The sequence below is a fragment of the Gopherus flavomarginatus genome, chromosome 5, assembly GCF_025201925.1.
Source record: "Gopherus flavomarginatus isolate rGopFla2 chromosome 5, rGopFla2.mat.asm, whole genome shotgun sequence".
Taxonomy (NCBI): domain Eukaryota; kingdom Metazoa; phylum Chordata; order Testudines; family Testudinidae; genus Gopherus; species Gopherus flavomarginatus.
This window is the reverse complement of record NC_066621.1, coordinates 112,404,868-112,427,134: the sequence shown is the minus strand read 5'-3', so window position 1 is coordinate 112,427,134 and position 22,267 is coordinate 112,404,868. Positions and strand designations below refer to the sequence as shown.

The 22,267-nt window shown below is 42.7% G+C and overlaps 1 protein-coding gene and 1 long non-coding RNA gene across 2 annotated transcripts in view; both read left to right on the top strand.

The window, feature by feature from the left end:
* Positions 1-18,478: 18,478 nt before the first annotated feature.
* Positions 18,479-19,444, top strand: LOC127051564 (uncharacterized). Its single transcript, XR_007774517.1, has 3 exons — positions 18,479-18,824; positions 18,981-19,136; positions 19,240-19,444. It is a non-coding gene; the product is annotated as an uncharacterized LOC127051564 (long non-coding RNA).
* A 1,354-nt stretch (positions 19,445-20,798) lies between these two features.
* The window catches only part of EGLN3 (egl-9 family hypoxia inducible factor 3), a 34,964-nt gene continuing 33,495 nt past the window's right edge, over positions 20,799-22,267 (top strand). Inside the window, exon 1 of the mRNA XM_050953951.1 lies at positions 20,799-21,439. Coding sequence (XP_050809908.1) covers positions 20,828-21,439 — 612 coding nt within the window. The 5' untranslated portion in view covers positions 20,799-20,827. The remainder of the gene's footprint in view (positions 21,440-22,267) is intronic.

Sequence of the window (22,267 nt, the reverse complement as noted above, 5' to 3'; positions counted from 1 at the left end):
TCAGGGGACATGAGGTGGATCAAGCTGCTTCACAAATACACACATTGGAATTTATGAGCTAGCATTCACTTCTAAAGTCACTAACTAGGTCACTGAAAATGCTGTGGTATCACAGACATTACCGTGAAGGAAACCACATTGTCAAGCATCCTGAGGATGAGGAAATAGCGACAGCACTTCTGTTAACAGATGAGGGCACTTAACCCTTTTAATGTAAGCACTAAATTGATGTATCACATGAGATGGATTTTTTTTTCTGGGAGAATCTTCTAAAAAAGGCACTAGACACAGCAGATGGACACATTCTAGATAGGCTTTGTCCCATTCCCCCCAACTTCCAATTGCTAACTTTAACCAGCTCTTCTGGTACCCATAAATAAATGTATGTGAGGTTTAGCATACCACACTGAATCTTTGATGAAATAAAAGAGAACAAGTTCCAAATTGCAGTTTTCTATGAAGAAATTTTAAAAGGCCAGGCTATACAGCAAAGCATCTTTAGCAACATAAGCCTAAGGAAAAATAATCTAGCTGTTACTGTAATACAAATAAACAATAATATAATAATCTTCCCAAACATGAGTGCAGCTACTATCTACGATCACTGTGATTTCATTCCACTTCAAGATTCAGTGGGCCTTGTCCTTTCTCCAATTTCCCAGCCAAACTGAAAGCAGTCCATGTTGGAGGGGGGGAAATCAATCTTTTCAAGATCTTTTCCTTAAATTCAGCTTAATATATTAATGCTTAGAACAGGAAAGCGAGAGCAAATGCTGGTAGAGTCAGATTCCTATAAAGTTATTTCTTGTCTTTAAATTAATAGATTTTCAGGCCAGGAGGAACCATTATGAACTTCTAGTCTGCCTTCATGCATAACCCAGGTGATAGAATTTCACCCTGTTACTTCCCCATCAGGTCACTAATTTCTGGTTGATCTAGGGCATAACTTGTAGAAAAGTCTCTAGTCTTGATTAAAAGACTTCAAATGATGGAAAATTTGCTACAGACTTTGGTAAATTGTTCTAACTTAATTACCCTCACTGTTAAAGCTTTATCCTTGATTTCTAGTCTGCACTTGTCTATCTTGATCTTCCAGTCATTGGATCTCCTTATGCCTTTGTCTGCTAGATAAAAGAGCCCTCTACTATCACAAATCTTCTTTCTAGATACTTAAGCTTTTGAAGTCTCTTGCTGAAAGGCAGGTTTTCCAGACCTCAAATCATTCTTGTAACTTTTTTTTGAACCCATTCCAGTTTTTTAATGCTGTATACAGTAGTAATACCACCTCCCTAATCCTACTTGATACTCTCCTTCTTATACTTCTAAGGGCTTGTTTAAACACAGAACCTGTACCGGTATAGAATTATTGGTGTAGTACAATTGAAAAGAAACAGACAGAAGTGGAGGAGCTTCATTGCTGCACTAAATACCAGGGGCGTAATGAGAACATGATGATGATGACAATTGAAAAAACTACATTGTGCCCTTGCAATGGTGCCTGTCACAACATTTGTGTCCATGCAGCAAGATGCTGGGTCACTAAAAGTATGGTACACTTTGAGTAGATACCTAATGTCCTTCACACTGCCTGCCACCTGAGTGGGCATTTTCTGCTGTGTACTATGGGATACCACTGGGGTCGCAGAGAATTGTGGGAGCTGAACTCAAGCACCCAGCTTTCTTTCTGATATATTCCATAATTTGCCACTCACCTGTGCCAGTTCTGAACTGCTCACCACTTACATGGCTGAGGATGGAGTAATGTAGTGTGTTTGTCCTTTGTTAAGTCAGAAAATATGATCCTGTTGCACAGGGATGGTCACTGGAGGTAGACTGACTCAACAGAGAAGAAGTTGCACATAAAGGAAGTGGATGCAACTGCTCTTTGTTCTGTTCACCAGCTATACTTGGTGCAGTGACTTTTTGAGCTAGTCCAATGAGCATTATTTGATGGGACTTGATCATTTTGTAGATCTGGGATGGCCAGCAGTGGCTCCAGAACTTCATGCGGCAGGACACATTCCTGGAGTTGTGTGATGAACTCATGCCCTGCAGTGTCAGAACATCAGGATAAGAGCTGCTCTTAGCATGGAGAAGCAAGAGGCAATCACAGTGTGAAAGCTTGTAACCTCATATTGCTACTGATCAGTAGGGACCCAATTTGATATGGAAAACTACAGGTGGGCAGTCATCACTGAGGTCTGCACAGCAATGCAGCTGTTCAGCATGGTCAGTGTGTTGGAAATAACCGATGGAGTAGAGCATCTGGGCTTCTCTAATTGTAGTGGAGCAGAGCTTTAGACAGGATTCATATGCCCATGTTGTATCCCCCTCACCTAGCTTCTAAATATATAAATTGGGAGGGGCACTTAATGCTTCTGCAGGCTGTGGTGGATCACTGGGGATGCCTCACTGATATTAACATTGGCTGGTCCAGAAAAGTGCATGATGCCAGAATGTTCAGGGAGTATTTGACAAACTGAAAGCAGCAATTCTGCCTCTCTTCCCACCCCCCTGCTGTTCCAGTTGATTTTAATGCTGTTAATAGTGATTCTGGGTCATCCTGCCTCACCCTTTGTTTTCCTGGCTGACTATACTGGTAGGGTATTTTTCCACTTAGAAAAGCATATATATACTTCAACAAAGGTCTCTTAAGCAAATACTGAATTCAAACCCTCAGGAGGGTAAATATTATTCTCCTTGCTTTGCAAGTTCAGCATATTGCAGAACTTCTCCTGGAAATACTGGAGGGGTGAATAGGGTGTTGTATTGCAAGTAAAGGGAATATTTAGTAAATAAATTTAACTTCCTGTAGACGTTGGGATCCTGGAGGATATATCCCTGAGAAGGATCCCGAAGTTGCTGAGGAGGGAGCTGTTTAACAGGTTTAGTGGCCATCTGGGGAAATATGCAGCCAACCTCTTTTCCATGATGACCCCACCCCCACCAGCACTTCATGGGAATGTGGTCTACTGTGGTTCACCCAGAGAAATCACCTCTCCCCCATAATGGATGGGCGAAAATAAGGTATTACTTGTTCAAAATGTTCTCTGAAATAGAGCCTTTAGATTCAAGAACAGTTCATGCGAAAATTAACAAGCTTCTCAAGCTGTAAACCATGGCACTGAGTACATCTAGTCTCCTTGAGTCCCATCTCTAAGCAAGATGCTTTTATTATATTTGTCTTGCTCTGTCACATAGTATGATGAACAATTCAGTATTTTGAGGTTCATGTGGTCCTGCCTAGTGCCTGCTGTGTATTTTATCTTCCCACTGATTTCTGAATGAGAGACAGTGGGTCTGAGTAATGTATGTGCATGTATTTGTGCATGAGGTTGTTGCACCACAGAAAATCATGCTCTTTAACCAAGTAGCATATATTGGCTGGAAAGTGCTATCCATTTTTTACGTCACCTCAGGTGTATTCTACCTTGGCTGCTAAATGCGTTTATCGAAGTGCATGCCACCACATTAATTCAGGAACTGGGTCGATGAACATGCTTTACATGTATCATCATACAGTGTACATGATATTCACTGTGAATCAATTTTGCTGTATCCACTGTACTACAAATATTGCATAATGCTGCTACTGAGCCCTGATCTACACTGGGGGGGCGGGGGAATTGATCTAAGTTATGCAACTTCATCTGTGTGTGTCTTCACTGTGGTGAGTCACCTGCTGCTGCTCCCCCGTCAACTCTGCTTGCACCTCTCACAGCGCTGGAGTACAGGAGTTGACAGCAGAGGGCTCGGGGGTCAATTTATTGTGTCTAGACTAGACGCGATAAATCGATCCCCTCTGGATTGATCGCTGCCTGCCGATTTGGCGAGTAGTGTAGACATACCCTGATGCACCTCATTCTGTGTTTGCAGTGTGTCATTAATAGATTTAGTTGCATGCTTTAAAAAAATAACAGCGTGTGTACTGTTGAGATGAAAGTACTGCCATCCCCTATCTCTGTCTTTTGCTCTAGCAATAAATACATTAAAAATATGCTTTCTTCAATAGAAGAAAATGCCTTTGTTTGGAAACTGCTTATTTTTGCCACTCCACTTGTCCACTATTTTGGGCAAAATATTGGGGAGGAGGTGCAGTTTGGAAAGCCAACTGCAAAGTTTGAAAAACGGGATTTGGGGCAGATCCCAACCCAAATCAGGGGAATGGTGTTTTTAGAGATGGTGGAGAACTGGAACATTCTTACCAGAGTGGGAAGGTGAAATGGCAGATGGAGCTTGTACCAGTGCCAGTGGGTAGGATGAAGAGAACATCCACAGCTCCAACATGCATGGTGATGGCTAGAGAGGCTTTGCTGATAGTTAAAAGCTAGAAGATAGTAATTTGACCTCAAAGTCTGTGTAGGAACTGGCCAGTAATTATCATGATTATTCATATACTTACTTGAGTTTCCCACTGTGTGGGATATGCAGGTTATGGTATCTGTGCCAGGGTTTCAGGTTGGGTCTGTGTTAAGTTGGATCTGGATCACGCCTGGGCTTTCCAGTGCCTGGCTGTACTCACTCTTCATTAACATTGAGCACAAATTTTTCAGATGAATAGTTTATTCACTCAAAAATGTGGTTTTGGGTTGACTGAAATGATTTGTGAATTCAACTCAAATTCAGTGAATAGTTTCAACCAAAAAAAAAAAAAACCCAAATAAACCCAACAACTTTTTTCAAAAAAGTCAAAGCAGTTTGTTTTGAGATTTTGAAACAAAATATTTTGAGACTTTTCATCTTGGGGAAATGTTTTGTTCTAAAATGTAGCTAGATTTGTTTTGTTCTTTTAAAAAACCCCACAAAGGGTTTTTAAAAAAACCCTAAGCATGAAATCAAACAAAAAACAGAGGAGAAATTGTTTTGAGTGGAAGAAAATGTTTTGTTTGACCTGAAATGCATCTTTTATTTTTATATTTTTTGTTGTTGCAGCCCCCATATTAAAAATATCAGTTTTGTTTACCTACTTCTCACCTTGTGGGCCAAGAAAATCAATGACTTCCTTTCGACACCATCCTGAAACCTGTTTGCACAAAGCAATATTCTCTTGAGGGCTGAGTAGTTTTAATGCTTTGTAAGCCTTTAAAAACCAAGGGGACTTCTGGTCACTCTGACCCCTGAACAATAGAGGTCAAACAGATTACCAGACAAATCTCTACTGAAGGGAATGATGCAGTATGGGAATGCAGTCAGAGGCCTTCTTGTACTGTTAACCCCAGCATCAATATAACTTTACCGAGAGGGACTTGTTTTATTCCCAAATGAGGAATAATTATACCAGATAAATTGAGGGTGATTTCAGTGTGAGACAGAGGTAAATGTAGCCACAAACATGCCTCCACCAAAACAAGGTGAATTCTACCAGTGCAAACTCTTGTGCACCAACCAGTCATAAGGCTCACGTTAACTTCCTTAGCCATCGCACTGCACTAGGAGCTCATGTTCAGCTGCTTATCCACCATGACCCTTAAGTCTATTTTGAAGTTCCTGCTCTCCAGGATGCTGTCCCCTAAAGCATAATATGGACAGTCCATCATTATGAGCTACATTCTTTGTCCCTAGATGTCTGACCTTGCTTTTGGCTGTATTAAAAGGTGTGGAGTTCAAAGAAGCGCAGTTTATTAACTGATCCACATTGCTCTGTATAACTTACCTGTCCTTACTATTAATTATAAAATTATTATTAATACTACATTAAAATGATTTATTGTTGAAATAATATCTTACTTTTTGAGATGATAATATAGATTGATTTAGTTTGTGGGGCTTTCTTTGGAACGGGTATGGGAGTTTCAATAGGTACACAAATTGATTAGCAATTGAAAAAAGTGAACAAAACGTGATCCATTCCATTATCAATATATGAGCCATTGATGTCCTTGACACCTGGAGGGCTCAAAAACTCATATAAAAAGAATATATATATTGGGCCTGATCCAAAACACTTTGACATCAATGGGCTTTGAATCAGGCCCTTTGGTCCTACATATAGGAAGAACATACAATCAACGAGTAAATATCATAGAATATCAGTGTCAGAAAGGACTTCAGGAGATCATCTAACCCCCTGCTTAAAGCAGGACCAATCCCTAGCTATTTTTTTGTCCCAGATCCCTAAATGGCCCCCTCAAGGATTGAACTCACAACCGTAGGTTTAGCAGGACAATGCCATAGCCTCAAGAATAGAATCCAACACAGCACACACTTGCTGTATTGAGGTAATTGATCTCCCAGATCTCACCATAGTGTGGCAGAGATCTCTTGTTTAATTATTTGTTTTCAAAACAATACATGAGTTTTTCTTCCTTTTGGGAGAGAGAAATGGGACATCTTGAAGCCAAAGTTTCAGCCATTAACCAGATTGACACTAATGTATTGCACCATAACAAATATTTATGCTCCAATAATCACAATTTAATTTTTAAACTAACTTCTTTACCATAACTAATTTCCAATACCCTTTTTTGGGAGGGGTGGATTTAGTCTGAAACTTTCTGATTAAAGGATCAATCTGTCCCTTCCCCCTTCAAATCATATCTTGATTACATCTTGGCCTCCTGGGTAGATACCCATATAGAACTAGCCCATAGAATTGATGTAATCTATTTCTTAGATCATGTCCTAATATGGCAGAAGTCTCTGTGATATCTCACTTCCAAGCCAGAAAGTGTGATTAGAGAATCCCTGATAATTAAAGATGTGGTTATTTAATGATTCAATTAAAATCTATGAGAGTTGAGGGTGCTGATGGCCCTTATGTGTGGAGTCACGGAATTTGCCATGGAGTCTATCCCATGCTGCAGAATAGTATCAGAACCTATCTGCCTGACAACTGGATACTTCAAGTAGCGTGAATCGTCTGTTTTAGTGGGCTAGTCCCACTGTAAACGAGGCTTTAGCTTTCATAAAAATGTTTCTTGCCCTAATGGTTGCAAAGTTAACCTTTCAAATACCCACATGCGTCTGATGAAGTGGGTATTCACCCACGAAAGCTTATGCTCCAATACTTCTGTTAGTCTTTAAGGTGCCATAGGACTCCTTGTCACTTTTTACAGATCCAGACTAACAGGGCTACCCCTCTGAAACCTTTCAAATGTTACCCTATGCAAATGAAGGCTACATTGATTTAACAGGTTCAACGAAATGTAGGGCTGTAAAAGACCTCAAGACGTCATCTAGTTCAGTCCCCCACATTGAGGCAGGACCTAGTAGACCTAGATAATCCAGACAGATGAGTGTGTAATCTGTTCTTAAAAACTTCCAATATCAGGAATTCCACAAACTCCCTTGGAAGCCTATTCCAGTACTTAACGATCCTTATAATTAGAAAGTTTTTCCTAATATCTCACCTAAACCTCTCTTGCTACAGATTAAGACCATTACTTCTTGTCAGACCTTTAGTGGACATGGAAAACAATCACCATTCCTTTTATAACTGCCCTTAAAATACCTACAGACTGTTATCAGGTCCTCACTTAGGGCATGGCTACACTTGCAAGTGTACAGCGCTGCCATGGGAGTGCTCCCGCGGGAGTGCTTTGAAGTGTGAGTGTGGTCGCAGCGCCAGCGCTGGGAGAGAGCTCTCCCAGCGCTGCAGGTACTCCACCTCCCGGTGGGGATTAGCTTGCAGCGCTGTTTACACTGGCGCTTTACAGCGCTGTAACTTGCTGCGCCCAGGGGGTGTGAAAAACAACCCCTAAGCAAGAAAGTTGCAGTGCTGTAAAGCGCCAGTGCAGCCAAGGCCAATATCTTCTTTTCGCAAGACTAAACATGACTAGTTTTTCTTATCTTTCCTCATAGGTTTTCAATACCTTTTATCACTTTTGCTGAGTTCCTCTGGACTCCTTCCAATTTGTCCACATCTTTCTTTATGTGTGTCACCCAGAAGTGGACACTTCATACAACACTTGTGTTAATATACTCTAGAATGATTTTGCAACTGCATCACATTGTTGGCTGTCATTCAATTTGTGATTCACTATAACCCACAGATCCTTTTTTGCAGTACTCCTGCCTATTCCCCACTTTCTATTTGTGAATTTGATTTTTCCTTCTTAAGTGTAGTACTTGTCACTTTTCTTTACTGAATTTCATCTTGTTGATTTCAGAGCAATTCTCCAAGGTGTCACGAATATTTTGAATTCTAATCCTGTCCTCCAAAGTGCTTGCAGCCACTCCCAGCTTGGTATCTGCAAATTTTACAAGCACATTCTCCATTTCATTATCCAACTTATTAATTAAAATATTGAATAGTACCAGACCCAAGACAGACCTCTATGGGACCACACTAGATATAGCCTCCCAGTCTGATGGCAAACCATTGATAATTGATCTTTGAGAACTGTTTTTTCAACTAGTTATGTACCTACCTTACAGTAATTTCATCTAGACCACATTTCCCACTTCCCTGACCTTATCTACACTGGGAAGTTCTGTAGCCATATTACGGCATGAGTGTGTCTGCACGGTGCTACTCACTGTGTAAGCTCTAATACTGACTGGACAAAAATGATTTACATAGGCAGGATTAGGTGATTTGGAAGTAAAATGCCTATACCAATCTATTCTACAGCTTTCCTCTTGACAAGATAGTAAAACATCTGCACCCGGTCTCCACTACAGCTTATACAGTGACCCAGTAGTAAAAATACCTGTGCGAATTCAATGATTGAGTTAACACCATCATTAAGACCCATGCAGCTGTAGCAGCACTGGGGAAAAAAAAAAAAAGGCTGGTTTCCTTGTGTAGATATACTCTCTGAATCTGTAGACAGCCTGATACAATAGTTCTTAGGGAAATGTGAGCCGCTTCCATTCATCTTAGGAGGATGTTAACCCAAAGATGTTATATGGTCAGACAGTTAACTATTTTGCTGCTGAATACTTTTGCAGAAACATCCAGGTAATGTGTTCATTGCATAATTCCAAACCATTTCCCACACCTTTATAGTGTTAAAAGCTCTAACTGTCCTTACCCAGCTTTCACAACCTTCATTCCATGGCAATTTCTGTGGCGTAGTTATGTGTTGTGTTTTTGAATGTGCTTGAAGCTGTTGAAGAATTACCATTTGGGCTTTTGTCAGTAAATATCAACTCACACTGTAAATTGGAAACATATTGTATAAGTCTAGACAGTTGTTGTACAGTCATTATGTGGCTTATCAGTATGCCTGTGGAGCAATTAGAAAGTGAAAATGATGTACTTGGTCCTGCTTTGAGCAGGGGGTTGGACTAGATGACCTCCTGAGGTCCCTTCTAACCCTGATATTCTATGATTCTGTGATTATGTATCCTAGCATAACAGTGTGAACCAAATATAGATGTGCAAGACCTCAACAGGAAGGCCAGTACAAAAATACCACTTGTGAAAAATAGTCTACTTTGTGGCTCTAAAAACACGTTTCTTCAAAAGCAGGTTATTGTAATAGTGGGTAGGGATATTAGTTCCCCACCATCTCAGCATCTTGTTGTGTTATAGTGGGTATTAAGTGGGCTGAAGGAATAGTGACATGACAACAAGGTTCTCTTTTTAAAAGGGATTTTTATATTAGAGCAAAGTTGAATAAAGACAGCCTCTGTGTAAACAGCTATTTCCTTTCATTTTGCATTTCCTTTGCTATTATTGCTAATTATGTAAGACAGTGGTTCTAAAAAGTCTTTCTCCCTCAAAGCCCACTTTTCCCTTTCCCCTTTATCCTGCACTTAAGTAATAATCCTGCGCTCACAACATGCAGATTCTGCTTCAGACTTCCCATGGGTTAGATAAGCCAAAATAAATAAATAATTTCAATACATGAAAAAAGAACTTGACAGGGTCTTTTAAATAAGATTTTTTTTAATTAAAATAATTCTAATAACCTTCATTTTATTGTACATTGTAGGAATTGGATTTTCTTTTGGAAGATTCTCTGAGGAGATACTGGCTATACACTGGGCAATGTGTTTGAAAAGACAATTTTTAATTACAATTGGTGTTTTTGCTGAGCCTAGCATGGCCTGCATGCTGGTGAAAGGGGATATCATTTGGGAAGACAACAGTGTGGGAGTCCAATGTCACAGATTGTAAAGCTGTTTCCATCCTGTTTAAACATTACGATAAGAACACTTAAGAAATAGGGTAATGTTTGCCTAGCATGAGTTGAAAGCTGTGTAAGTGTGATAGCTACTGAATTCATACTGTTAACTTTTAACTTACGATAATCACCTAATAAAGTATTGATTTTTGTTGCTAATAAATTGCTGGGTGGCCTGTGAACAGCTCTGGAGACAGGAAAAGATTAAAAGAAGAAAAAATTGCCTATCAGAAGTTCAAATTTATGACCAACGGGGTTGCCACCAGCAGGATTCTCATAAGTGCCATTTCTTAATTAAGCTTTATTTTCAAAAATGGAATTAAGATTTTAGACCTAGCAAAGAGTGTTCTCCACCATATAGGATTCAGAATTCCGCACTGAACAAAATAGCTGCAGCTTAATGTTAAGGCTGACATTGTGGTTGTTCAGACACATCTACATTTCAGACAATATAAATTGAACAATTAATGCTTTTAAATTGTCTGTTATTTTTTGCTACTTATAATCTCAGTACATGCACAATAGGTGCTCAATATACTCCAACCATTTTAAGAACTAGCAGTCATATTTTGGTTCCATTTGTGCTCAGAGAACTCCAGTTAAGATGTACCAGTATAACTAAGAGCAAAATTTGTTCTTTGATTTATCATATCAACTTTTATGGTTTGTACTTGAGCTAAACTTTACATTGCAAAAGAGAATGTTAGGGAGCAGGCTTTTTCATAACTCTGTGAGCCTGAACTGCCAATGCAGTTGCTGTGCTTAGATATGGTAACTGATTAATTGTGCTTGCTATGATATAGGAAAGCAATTGCAGTACTGTAATTGCATATACAACTAGGGTGACCACCAGACAGCAAGTGTGAAACATCGGGACGGGGTGGGAGAAAGGGGGGGGTAATATATAAGAAAAAGACTCCAAAATTGAGACTGTGCCTATAAAACCAGGACATCTGGCCACCCTGCATACAACTAAGGCATCCTCAGTTATAAACAAATAACTCTAAACAGTAAATTTAAAAAAAAATTACACTTGTATAATTTTTATAATGGATAAAAAGTAAGCCCTCAATATTGTACGACCTAAAATTTAAAAAAAAAAAAAAGTTGTCCTCTTTCCCTTTTTACATTGTAGATAACACATTTGTAAATGCTAACCAGTACACTCACCAATTGTTTGTTCCACCTTACAAACCTATTTTCTGCTATACTTGTGGTTGCTAAGCTCAACACGCTAATGGAAGTTAAAACAACAAGTGACTGCCTTCACTACGATTTTAACACAGGTTAGTTAACATGGGTTTGTTTAACACTGGTTAAAATATACCCTTCTTCCTTGTGAAGACACAGCCAAAGGGCTCAGCCAAAGTAAAGAAGAAAGGTTTGCAACCTGGGCATGTCCACACTAGCCTTTACAAAGGCATCAGCTATCTTGAATTAATCAGCAATCAATTAATTCTAGGCAAAAAAAACTATTGCAGGAAGGACCATGGTGACTGGAGAACTTATAAAATTATATGACAAGAATGAAGAGACTGAAAACTCAAGTATGTGTACACTAGCACTTCGTCAGCAAAACTTTTGTCGGTCAGGGGTGTGACCCTGCATGCCCCTGTACGCATTGCCCCTGAACTGGGGTGTGCAGCTAGCTCTTCCATTGAGCTAGCTCAGTGATTTTCAAAGCTCTTTTCCAGGGACCCAGTTGAAGAAAATTGTTGATACCCGCAACCCAATGGAGCTGGGGATGAGGAGTTCGGGGTGTGGAAGAGGTCAGGACTGGGGCAGAGGGTTGAGGTGCAGGGGTGAGGGCTGTGGGGTGGAGCCGGGGATGAGGGGTTCAGGGTGTGGGAGGGGGCTCTGAGCTGGGACAGTGGGTTGGAGTGCAGGAGGGGGTCAGGGCTCTGGGCTGGGGGTGCAGGCTCTGGAGTGGGACCAGGAATGATGGGTTAGGGGTGCAGGAGTGGCTCCAGGGTGGGGCTCAGGCTGGGGCAGGAAGTTGGAGTGCGGGAGGAGGGTCAGGGCTCTGGGCTGGGGGTGAAGGCTCTGGGGTGGGGCTGGAGATGAGGGGCTTGGAGTGCAGGAAGGCATTCCAGGTTTGGAGGGAGGCTCAGATGGGGGCAGGGGATTGGGGTGTGGGGTTGAGGCTCGAACATAGCTCTGGCGGCTCCCAGTCGGCGGTGCAGTGGGGTGCTAAGGCAGGCTTCCTGCCTGTCCTGGCACCATGGAACGCACTGTGCCCAGAAGTGGCCAGAAGCAGGTCCGGCTTCTAGGCGACGGCGTGCAAACACCACCACCCCAAGTTCCCGGCCAATGGGAGTGCGCAGCCAGTGCTCGGCGTGGCGAAAATGTGCGGAGTTCTATGGCCCCCTCGCTTAGAAGCCAGGCCCACTTTTGGCAGCTTCCGGGGCAGAGCGCCATGTTGGAAAAGGTAGGCAGTAGTCTGCCTTAGCTGGGCAGCACAGCCGGCGTGACTTTTAACGTCTCAGTCAGTGGCGCTGACCAGAGCAAGGCGACCCAGCGCCTTACATGCCACGACCCAGTAGTGGGTCACAACACAGTCTGAAAAACACTGATCTGGCTAATGCCTCTTGGGGAGATGGATTACCTACACAGATGGGAGAAGTCCTCCCATCGGCATAGGTATTGTCTACACTGACATGCTACAGTGATGTAGCTGCAGCAGTACAGCTGTGCCACTGTAGCATTATGTGTAGACATACCCTAAGAGCTAAATTCACATACTTGGAGTCTGACAAGCAATTCTCCAGCAAAACTAGGTAAGGACAGAGTTAATATTTCTGACATTTCTAAGATTAAAAGACAAATAGATGCACACACAAAGTTTTCTCTCATTTGATAAAAACTTTTCAGGCCTTTATGTACATCATAAATGAGCAAAAAAAAGGGCAATGTGCAGGTTTTTATAAAATCCTTTGCAGATCACCTATAGAACAGCTTTTTAAAAATTGTACTGTTATTGGAGTTTCAGCTGGACAATCATAGTTAGGAGTCAAATGGAATTTCAATTTTAGTGCATGGTAGGAAAGCTCCCAGAGTCAAGTTAAAAGCGTACTAAAATAGTATGTATTCAGAATCTCACACTGGCGCCTTGAATGATAAAAATGCAGCTAATAAGCTGCTTCCTTTGACCAGCTAATAGAACTGGAAACGTGTAAACGTGATCTGCAAAGGGCAGGGGCAGCGTGGAGTGGGGAATTATTGGATTTACGCTCTTTACTTTTCTTTTGCTTCTTTATGATTTATAAAGAAGGCCTGAAAGAGTCTCTTTAAAGAAAAAAAAATCTTTTCCTGGTTGTTGTTTTTGTTTGTGTTTTAACATTAGAAATTCAGGTCTAATCTGTCTTGGAACATCAGTGATGACTGGAGAACTAGTGAAATGATGACATCATAAGAACCAAAAGAGTGAAAGATGAGCCAATTGATAATAGAAGAATAGTCAAGTTGTTGTTGTTGTTGTTGTTGTTTTTGGTGTGTGTGTGTGTGTGTGTGTGTGTGTGTGTGTGTGTGTGTGTGTGTGAGAGAGAGAGAGAGAGAGAGAGAGAACACTTATATAACTTCAGTGTCTAACTAGAGTTTTGGAGAAAGAAAGCTGTAATGGGGTTGTCATAGTATCTTTCCCCAATCTGAACCTTAGAGTCCAAAAGTTGGGGTACCAGCATGAATTCCTCTAAGCTCAATTACCAGCTTAGAACCTGTAGCGTTGCCACCAATCAGGAATTTCAGTGCCTGATACACTCTGGTCCCCCCAAAACCTTCCCTGGGGACCTCCAAGACCCAGACCCCCTGGATCTTAACACAAGGAAAGTAAACCCTTTCCCTCACCAGTGCCTTTCCTAGGCTTCCCTCCCTGGGTTACCCTGGAAGATTACTGTGATTCAAACCCCTTGAATCTTAAAACAGGGAGGAATGTTCTTTCCCCCTTCCCCTTCTCCCTCACCCAGAGGCAATACAGATTCAAGATCCGTGAACCTAAAACAAAAGGATTCCACCGTCTCCTGTCTTCCTCCCAGATCTTTCCCGCCCTGGGTATACTAGAAGATCACTGTGATTCAAACTCCTTGAATCACAACACAGAGAAATCAGGTGGGTTCCCCCCCTTTCTCTCCCCCTCCCTTCTCCTTCCCTGTTAAGTACAGACTCAATTCCCTTGAGCCTCAACAAGGGGAAAAATCAGACAGGTCTTAAAAGCAAAACTTTTAATAAAAGAAAAAAGAATAAAGAAAATCACTGTAAATTCAAGATGGAATATTACAGGATCTTTCAGCTTATAGAAACTGGAGAAAAAGCCTCCTCCAGCAGAGATACAATTTAAAATACTTCCAGCCAAATACACATTTGCAAATACAGAAACAATCAAAAGACTATACCCGCCTTTTTTACTAAAATACTCACTATTCTGAATATATAAGAGACTGTAGCAGGGAGATTGGCAAGTAACCTGATTGCACGTCCAGTCCCTTTCAGAGAGAACAAAGCAAAACCCAAAAAAACAAACAAAGGCTTTCCTCCACCGAGATTTGAAAGTATCTTGTTTCCTGATTGGTCCTCTGGTCAGGTGTCCAGTTCACTGTTTGTTAACCCTTTACAGGTAAAAGAGACATTAACCCTTAACTATCTGTTTATGACAGGGGTGTGCTCTCCAAACACCCTGAGAGAGCAGAATTAGGCCAGGAAGGCCCAATCAGCCAATTAAGCTGCAAATAGGGGAGATTTAGGCTGTGTGAAGGGCACTAACTAGAAGGCAGCTCACCTGAGAGGGAACAAGCAGTGATTCCATAAAACTAGGAGGCTAGCCACAGTGAAAGTCTACATGGAGGAAGCGTGCAGTGTAGCCTCTCTCTCTGAGGAACCTCTGAGAAAGCATTTAACTATCAGGCCTGAGAGAGAAGGATCTGAGTAGGAAGGCTAGAAAATGAAAAGCTTTGGGAAGCATGGGAGGAAGTATTCCAGGGAAGAGACAGAGTGGTAATGTAGGTGTAGCCATATACTTTACCTGCTTGCTATAGGGCCCTGGACTGGAATCCAGAGTAGAGGGCCAGCCTGGATTCCCATACCATCCACTGTAGAGTGGTATTGCTAGGGGAGTGAATAGGAAGACTGAGGGCTTGTCTATACTACTTGCTGGATTGGCGGGCAGCGATCGATCCACCACAGGTCCGTTTATCGTGTCTAGTATAGATGTGACCAACTGGACTGCTGAGTGCTCTCCTGTTGACTCCGGTACTCCACCAGAACGAGAGGTGCAAGTGGAGTCAATGGAGAGCATCAGCTGTCGACTTACCGCAGTGAAGACACCACAGTAAATAGATCTAAGTATGTCGACTTCAGCTATGCTATTCACATAGCTGAAGTTGTGTATCTTAGATTGATCCCGCGCAGTAGTGTAGACAAGCCCTGAGGGAGAAACATAAGGCATCAGGCATGAGGACATGCTGCTGGTGCAGAAAGACCTGAAAAGACTCCCCTGGTTTGGGAAATGACTGTGATCTGGCTGGAGGGCTATGAGTCATGAAGCAGCTGTACTGTGACTTTGTGAGTGGGAGGAGAGCTGTGTGTTGAAAGACCAGAAAGGGGATGCTGAACTGGGTGAAGCTAATTGCCAAAAGGAGACTCCACCCAGTGGTGAGTAGAGCACACCCTGACAGAAGCCTTCGGTAGAGATTCCATGCCCACACCCCATCAGTAAAGGTCACCTTTTAGATAACATGTGGGTCTGCTATTTGACGCTGTAAGCTTTTCAAAGTTTGCTGATATATGACTCTGAGGGCCCCATGAGATCCCTCCAGAATAGAAAAGGAAGAAGAGATCTGACACTACTATTATTTCTAAGCTAAGAAGCAGGCAAATAGGCTCTGAAGCTTTCAGAATTTCTTTATAACTTCTAAAAAGGCAAAAAAGGACATATCTGATTTTAAAAAAAATCCTCTGCAGACTATGTTGAAGTGTAAACAAGAAACAATAGAATACTACTTCCACTAAACTCTGTTCATACATCAATAGCGTCCCTCACCTATCCCTGACAGCTGCATATAAACTAGCTACAGTTTCTGACTCTTCATTGGTGACATATGTATCACAACAGGCTGAATCTGTAGTACAGAGCAGTGTTCTGTGCAGATCTGTACTTGTATCACTGGGATTTAGTGTTTAATTTTAGAAACACTAGAACATAATTTTGGGTGGGGATGAGGTCTGTTTAAAAATAATCCCATTTCTTAATTAAAAAATGACTTATTGTAAATTTATATTTATTGCCTTTCAAATTTAAGTACTTGCACAGGGAAGCTGTTCTTTAAGTTGGCACTACAAGTCAAGAAAGATGAGTTTAAAAACAAGGAAATACATATATTGAATGTCTGTTCATCCAGATTCCTAAAAGGACATTACTGATTTAAAAATTACTGGTACATTGCGAACAACTAGATTTCTCTACCTATTTTACTAATAACACTGTGTATTAAAATGTAAGAATTTTGTAATGCAATTTGTTTTTCACTATTTATGCTATACACTTCTCTCATCTTAGACAATGAAAATCAATTGTCTGCCCCTTTTTCCTTATAGTCATTTTCACTTTCTGGTTACTAATATATTTGACAGGTGATATCCATGTGATAAACTCTGTGATACATTGTCAAGCCATATAATACTGGCATTTATCAAGTGCCTTTGCAACCCTTGCATTCTGCTCATGCATTTATTTCAGCAAGACTACTTCTAACAGTCCAAATCTCTGAGATGCTTTGAACAGCCAACAACATGCCACAAAAGTCCAGTCCTCTCATGAGGTGCATAACAGGTAACATTTGGTCCTGAACATGCAGCAAGTTTAAGGTTCAATAGTTTATGGGCTATTGAAACAAGATATGGTTGCTTAATCCCATTAGACAACTAGGAATCTCACATGTCTACGGCCATGTTTTCACCAGAACCAGTGTCAATTCTTAGAAATTTTCCCACTGTTGCTGACACTGGTTCAGCTCCATTGCCACTAGCAATATCAGGAGCCCTAGAGCAGATGAGCTGACAAAGCCTTTAACATTGGCTTTGTCTAGAATAGGATTTGAAAGGTGTTTACAGGAGGCAGTTCACTAACCCATCTTCACAGGGCAGTGTGCCTTTAACACTGTTAAACTGGGGGAGTTACAGCCTATACTAGGCTGTTAACATATTGGCTGACAAACACCTTCCAAAACCTAGTCTGAACAAAGCCACTGTGTGTCAATTAGATCTGGGTTTAGCAGTGTTAGGACATGTTAAAAACAGTGGTGGAAGTCAAGAAACTGTCTATACTAGGCCTCCTACTGTTCCTAGTACTTGATGAAGTGGTATTAACAATAGTGGGAGATGTTTAGAAACTTTTCCTAGTGCAGTCGGTGCTTAAGATTTTTAGGGTCCTTCTTTTTAGTCCAATTGGATCAAGAGGTAGCACACTTTAAAATCAGATTATGATGTATTAAAAATTGCATGCTTTCTAAGGCAATTGGACCCATGGAATTAAAATAGCTAGGCTTTAAAGGAGGAGATGAAAAATAAGCTAGCAAAATCTTTAAAACTCTCTATTTTAAGATAGTGAATCCGTAAAACATGTGGCATTAAACTACACAATGATATGTATAATGTAGTATACAGGCTCTTACTGGTACTAATGAGTTATGCAAGTCATCCCAAACAAGAGCCATTAATAGCATCCTATCAACTCACATTTTACTATCTGTATTACAGAGAAACTACTGCAAAGGTAAATGTAAGCAATAAGCTTATACCCCCAGGGCTTCTAATTGAGAATTAAACAGAATCTTTCAAAAATGAAGATGTATGATGGCAGAGGGGCAGTTCATATATCATTGAAAGACAAGTTTTCTTTTTAAAATGTGGCATCTGTCAAGCCTATGAAACACAACAATTATGAATAAGGCTTTTTGTACATCCAGATGTTGAGATGCCATTTATTAATAAGCCTAGCTTCGCATATCTTTACTTTGCTACATTTGTAACATCATTATTGGCTATACTGTGGTATTTTGCCATGGACTAGGGGGTTGTGTGAAGCAGCTCCAGCAGGTGAGGCAAGGTGCTTCAGGAAGCAAAATCTCGTTGGGTGCTCCCCATTCTGCAGGGGATAAACATGTGCTACATTGTTCCTTGGGTTGGTACAACTTGCTCCTCAATGGGCTGGGCTTGTTGTGTGGACTTGTGCAGGTGGGTTATAGGGTCATGGTCCCAGTTTCTCTCCACTTTAGGGCAATTTACATCCCTTGGGGTGCTAAGATTATTCCTTGCACAGGGCTTGAACAGCAGGTGAAAATGTACATCCTTCCTGCACACATGTGCTAGTATTTGGTCCTATAGCTTAGCTGTAATGGAAATGTGTTTGCAACTTAGGCCTTGTCTACACTACAAAGTTGCAGCGCTGGTGAGGGGGTTACAGCGCTGCAACTTAGGATGTGTACACACCTGCAGGGCATTACCAGCGCTGCAACTCCCTGTTTGCAGTGCTGGCCGTACACCCGGTCGTGCCTCGGGTGTAGAGCATCCAGCGCTGGTGATCCAGCGCTGGTCATCAGGTGTAGACACTCACCAGTGTTTTTGTTGACCTCCGTGGAATAAGCAGGTATCCCAGCATACCTGAGGAAGCCTCTCTGGTAATCAAGCAAACTCCACTGCCCTCCAAGCAGGTCTCCTTCCCCGCGGTGTGCTCTGGCGTTCCCCGACCCCCCCTCCAAGCAGGTATCCAGCCCCGTGGTGTGCTCTGGCGTTCCCCGACCCCCCATCCAAGCAGGTCTCCTTCCCCGCAGTTTGCTCTGGCGTTCCCCGAACCCCCCTCCAAGCAGGTCTCCTTCCCCGCGGTTTGCTCTGGCGTTCCCCGACTCCCCCTCCAAGCAGGTCTCCTTCCCCGCGGTGTGCTCTGGCGTTCCCCGACCCCCCCTCCAAGCAGGTATCCAGCCCCGCGGTGTGCTCTGGCGTTCCCCGACCCCCCCTCCAAGCAGGTCTCCTTCCCCGCGGTGTGCTCTGGCGTTCCCCGACCCCCCCTCCAAACAGGTCCCTTCCCCGCGGTGTGCTCTGGCGTTCCCTGACTCCCCCTCCAAGCAGGTATCCTTCCCCGTGGTGTGCTCTGGCGTTCCCCGACCCCCCCTCCAAGCAGGTATCCAGCCCCGCGGTGTGCTCTGGCGTTCCCCGACCCCCCCTCCAAGCAGGTCTCCTTCCCCGCGGTGTGCAACAGCGCTGCAGCATGGCCACATCTGACACCACTTGCAGTGCTGGTTGCTGTAAGTGTGGCCACTCTGCAGCGCTGGCCCTATACAGCTGTACTAATACAGCTGTAACAACCAGCGCTGCAAAATTGTAGATGTAGACATACCCTTAAACTATGGCATTTGTTGTTGCAAATGCTACCTGTAAAATAAATAAGATAGAATGCAGCATGCTTTGGGGTCTGGATTGTTGTCGTGGAATTTTAGCAGGTGCACTTTTTGGTGTAGCTGATAGAATTCTTGGGTTTCAGATAAAAACTAATTGGACCAAGCAGAATCCAGATGTTGGATACATATTTTTATTGTCCTGCTGCACCATTTTGCAACAAGGTCTAGAATTTTTGATGTATAAGAGCTGCTGCATTTTTTCTCTATGTAGATTATAAACTGGCATAAGCCAGGTTCTTCCACTCCTGTTGGACCAGATTGCATCAGATTTTTTTTTCAGTGAGAAGGGAATTTAGGGATTCAGAGGCAAAAATTACCTGGATCTGACTGGATCTAGGTGTTGAATCTGGGGTTTTTCACCTGTCATGTTCCAGCATGCATGGGAGCAGGATATTCTTGGTGGTGCCTGAGGCAGCTACAGTTATCTATTTGGGCAGTTGATGCCAAAAATTGGCAAGATCCCTGTGGAGCCAGGTGTGGATTGGGGGAGGGGGTTGCGGCAGTCCTGTGCCAAACTCAGAAAGGAATTTTCCTCCAGGGCAGAATGGCGGAGGCCCTGGAGGTCTTTCACCTTCCTCTGCAGCATGGGGCACGGGTCACTTACTGGAAGGTTCTCTGCACCTTGAGGTCTTTAAACCAGGATTTGAGGACTTCAATAACTCGGACATAGGTTAGGGGCTTGTTACAAGAGTGGGTGGGTGCGATTCTGTGGCCTGCATTGTGCAGGAGGTCAGACTAGGTGATCATAACGGTCCCTTCTGACCTTAAAGTCTATGAGTCTAGAATTTTTTGGTGCAGGAGAGGCTAGACTTTTCTAAGGCCCTAAAATCAGGGTCTTTATGGCCAACATTTTGCTGGGACCCAGCAAGCTCCAGTAACTAGATCCAGGTTTGTTCAGCCCTCCTACTTAAAGCTGCATTGAGGTCTCTGGATTGTTTCCCCTGTCTGCTTTTAATGGTCTAATTTGGGAGGTTAGGTCAAAAATGAACCACACTCAGCTTGTCCCCTGGGCAATCACTGGTGTCCTTCAGCTGGGAGGACACGCACCTTGCAGGCGGGGGCTCCTGCTGCGTTCTGCACGTTCAGCCTTCGTGCGCTTCGCAGGAACTGGCATGTTCCCAGCCCCTGTCCCCCAGGGATGGAGGCGGTGGCACGGCAGGGAGGAGGAGGCGGATGAACCTGCGCGCTCCCGCCGGTACGTGTGCACGCTCCCGCCCGGCGGCTTGTCCTCTGTAGCATCCTGTTGGTGGAACATGGCATTTCCCATTCCTTCGCACGGCTCAAGGGCTAGCAGCAGCATGTGAGCAATGCATGGGGACGGGGAGGACCGCACTGCAAATGGCAACGAGCTGGGGAGCCGAGCCGCCAGTAGGCAATAGCAGTTGCGAATCGGTAGCCAGCATGAAAACGATTCTGATCAATGCAGATAACCCCGAGAGCAGCGAAAATGCCCAGGGCAGGAGTGAGGCGCAGCAAGTTGATCCGTCGAGATGCACAGGAGGAGGCACTTGCCCAGTGAAAGCAGGAGAGCCCAGTGCCAGAGCGCGCGCGCTGAATCTCACCTCCCATAAGAGAGCTCCTCCTAAAGAACACAGAAGTGGCCAGAAACTAGTGGTACAGTATATAGTGCCCTGCATGAACTCCTACGGCTTGTGCATAGTAGACAATTTCCTGGGACACAAAATTGGAGACAAAGTCTTGCAAGAAGTCAAAGCTCTGCACCTGAGTGACAAATTCCAGGATGGAGAGGTGGCAAGTCAGAAATCAGGCAGCACTAAGGCTATTCGCGGGGACAAGATATTGTGGGTGGAGGGCAATGAAGAAGGATGTGAAAATATAGGCTATCTTCTGTCCAGAATGGATAAACTCATCATGTACGCAGATGGGAAACTTGGGAATTACAAAATTAGAGGAAGACATAAGGTTAGTAACTGCAGTGATGATGACTTGTTTTAAGGTACCCCGCTTCGCCCCTCAGTTTCTAGTCTGCGTTAAATGCACACAACATCTTACATTAAGATTTTTAGCAAAGCCTAGGCACGCTGAGTGGTAATGGACTTTGTTAAGCGAGTCTTTATTTGTCCCGCCTCATAAACTAGTTTTCATTAGAATACAATTTATAAACGAGTAGGGATTAAATACTTGTCAGGTAACGCATATGGTGGTATAGTTGATAACTGGAGGGGGATGTGAAAATCTTACAATGAAGTGGTTACCGTAGCTACAACATTGCTGGGTTGTTTCTTAAAAGTGAAAATTAAAGCTCTACGTATCAGACTGAATTTATCACATGCTGTTACTTCCAGAAACTGTCAAAATCCCATGCACTTCATGCCACAACACAGAGTAAACCAAGGAAGCCTTTTCAGTAAATTGGGGAAAGTATAGACGAGGTTCTTAAACAAACTTTTAACTTCCATTAAATTTTCCTACCCCAAAAAACTGTACTAGGTTGTTCCGATGGTGAAACTGGCATTTCTATTATTTCGGGGGACAATTTAAATGACGGACAGTTTAAAACAAGAAAAGAATGAGATCTTTAGTTTTAAACATCTCATTAAACCACATAAGAGCGTTTATCACAAGGAGCTACTTTTACAAACTGATTCGGGAATGAGGGAGTCTGTCTCCAGATAAATAAGACTTGGAGCACGTTTGTTTTTTAAAGTAACTTTAAATCATCTAGTGGTAGTGTGTATGTAAAGGTGTGTGGGTTGAGGGGTGTCTCCTCCCTCCCGGAAAAATACTATA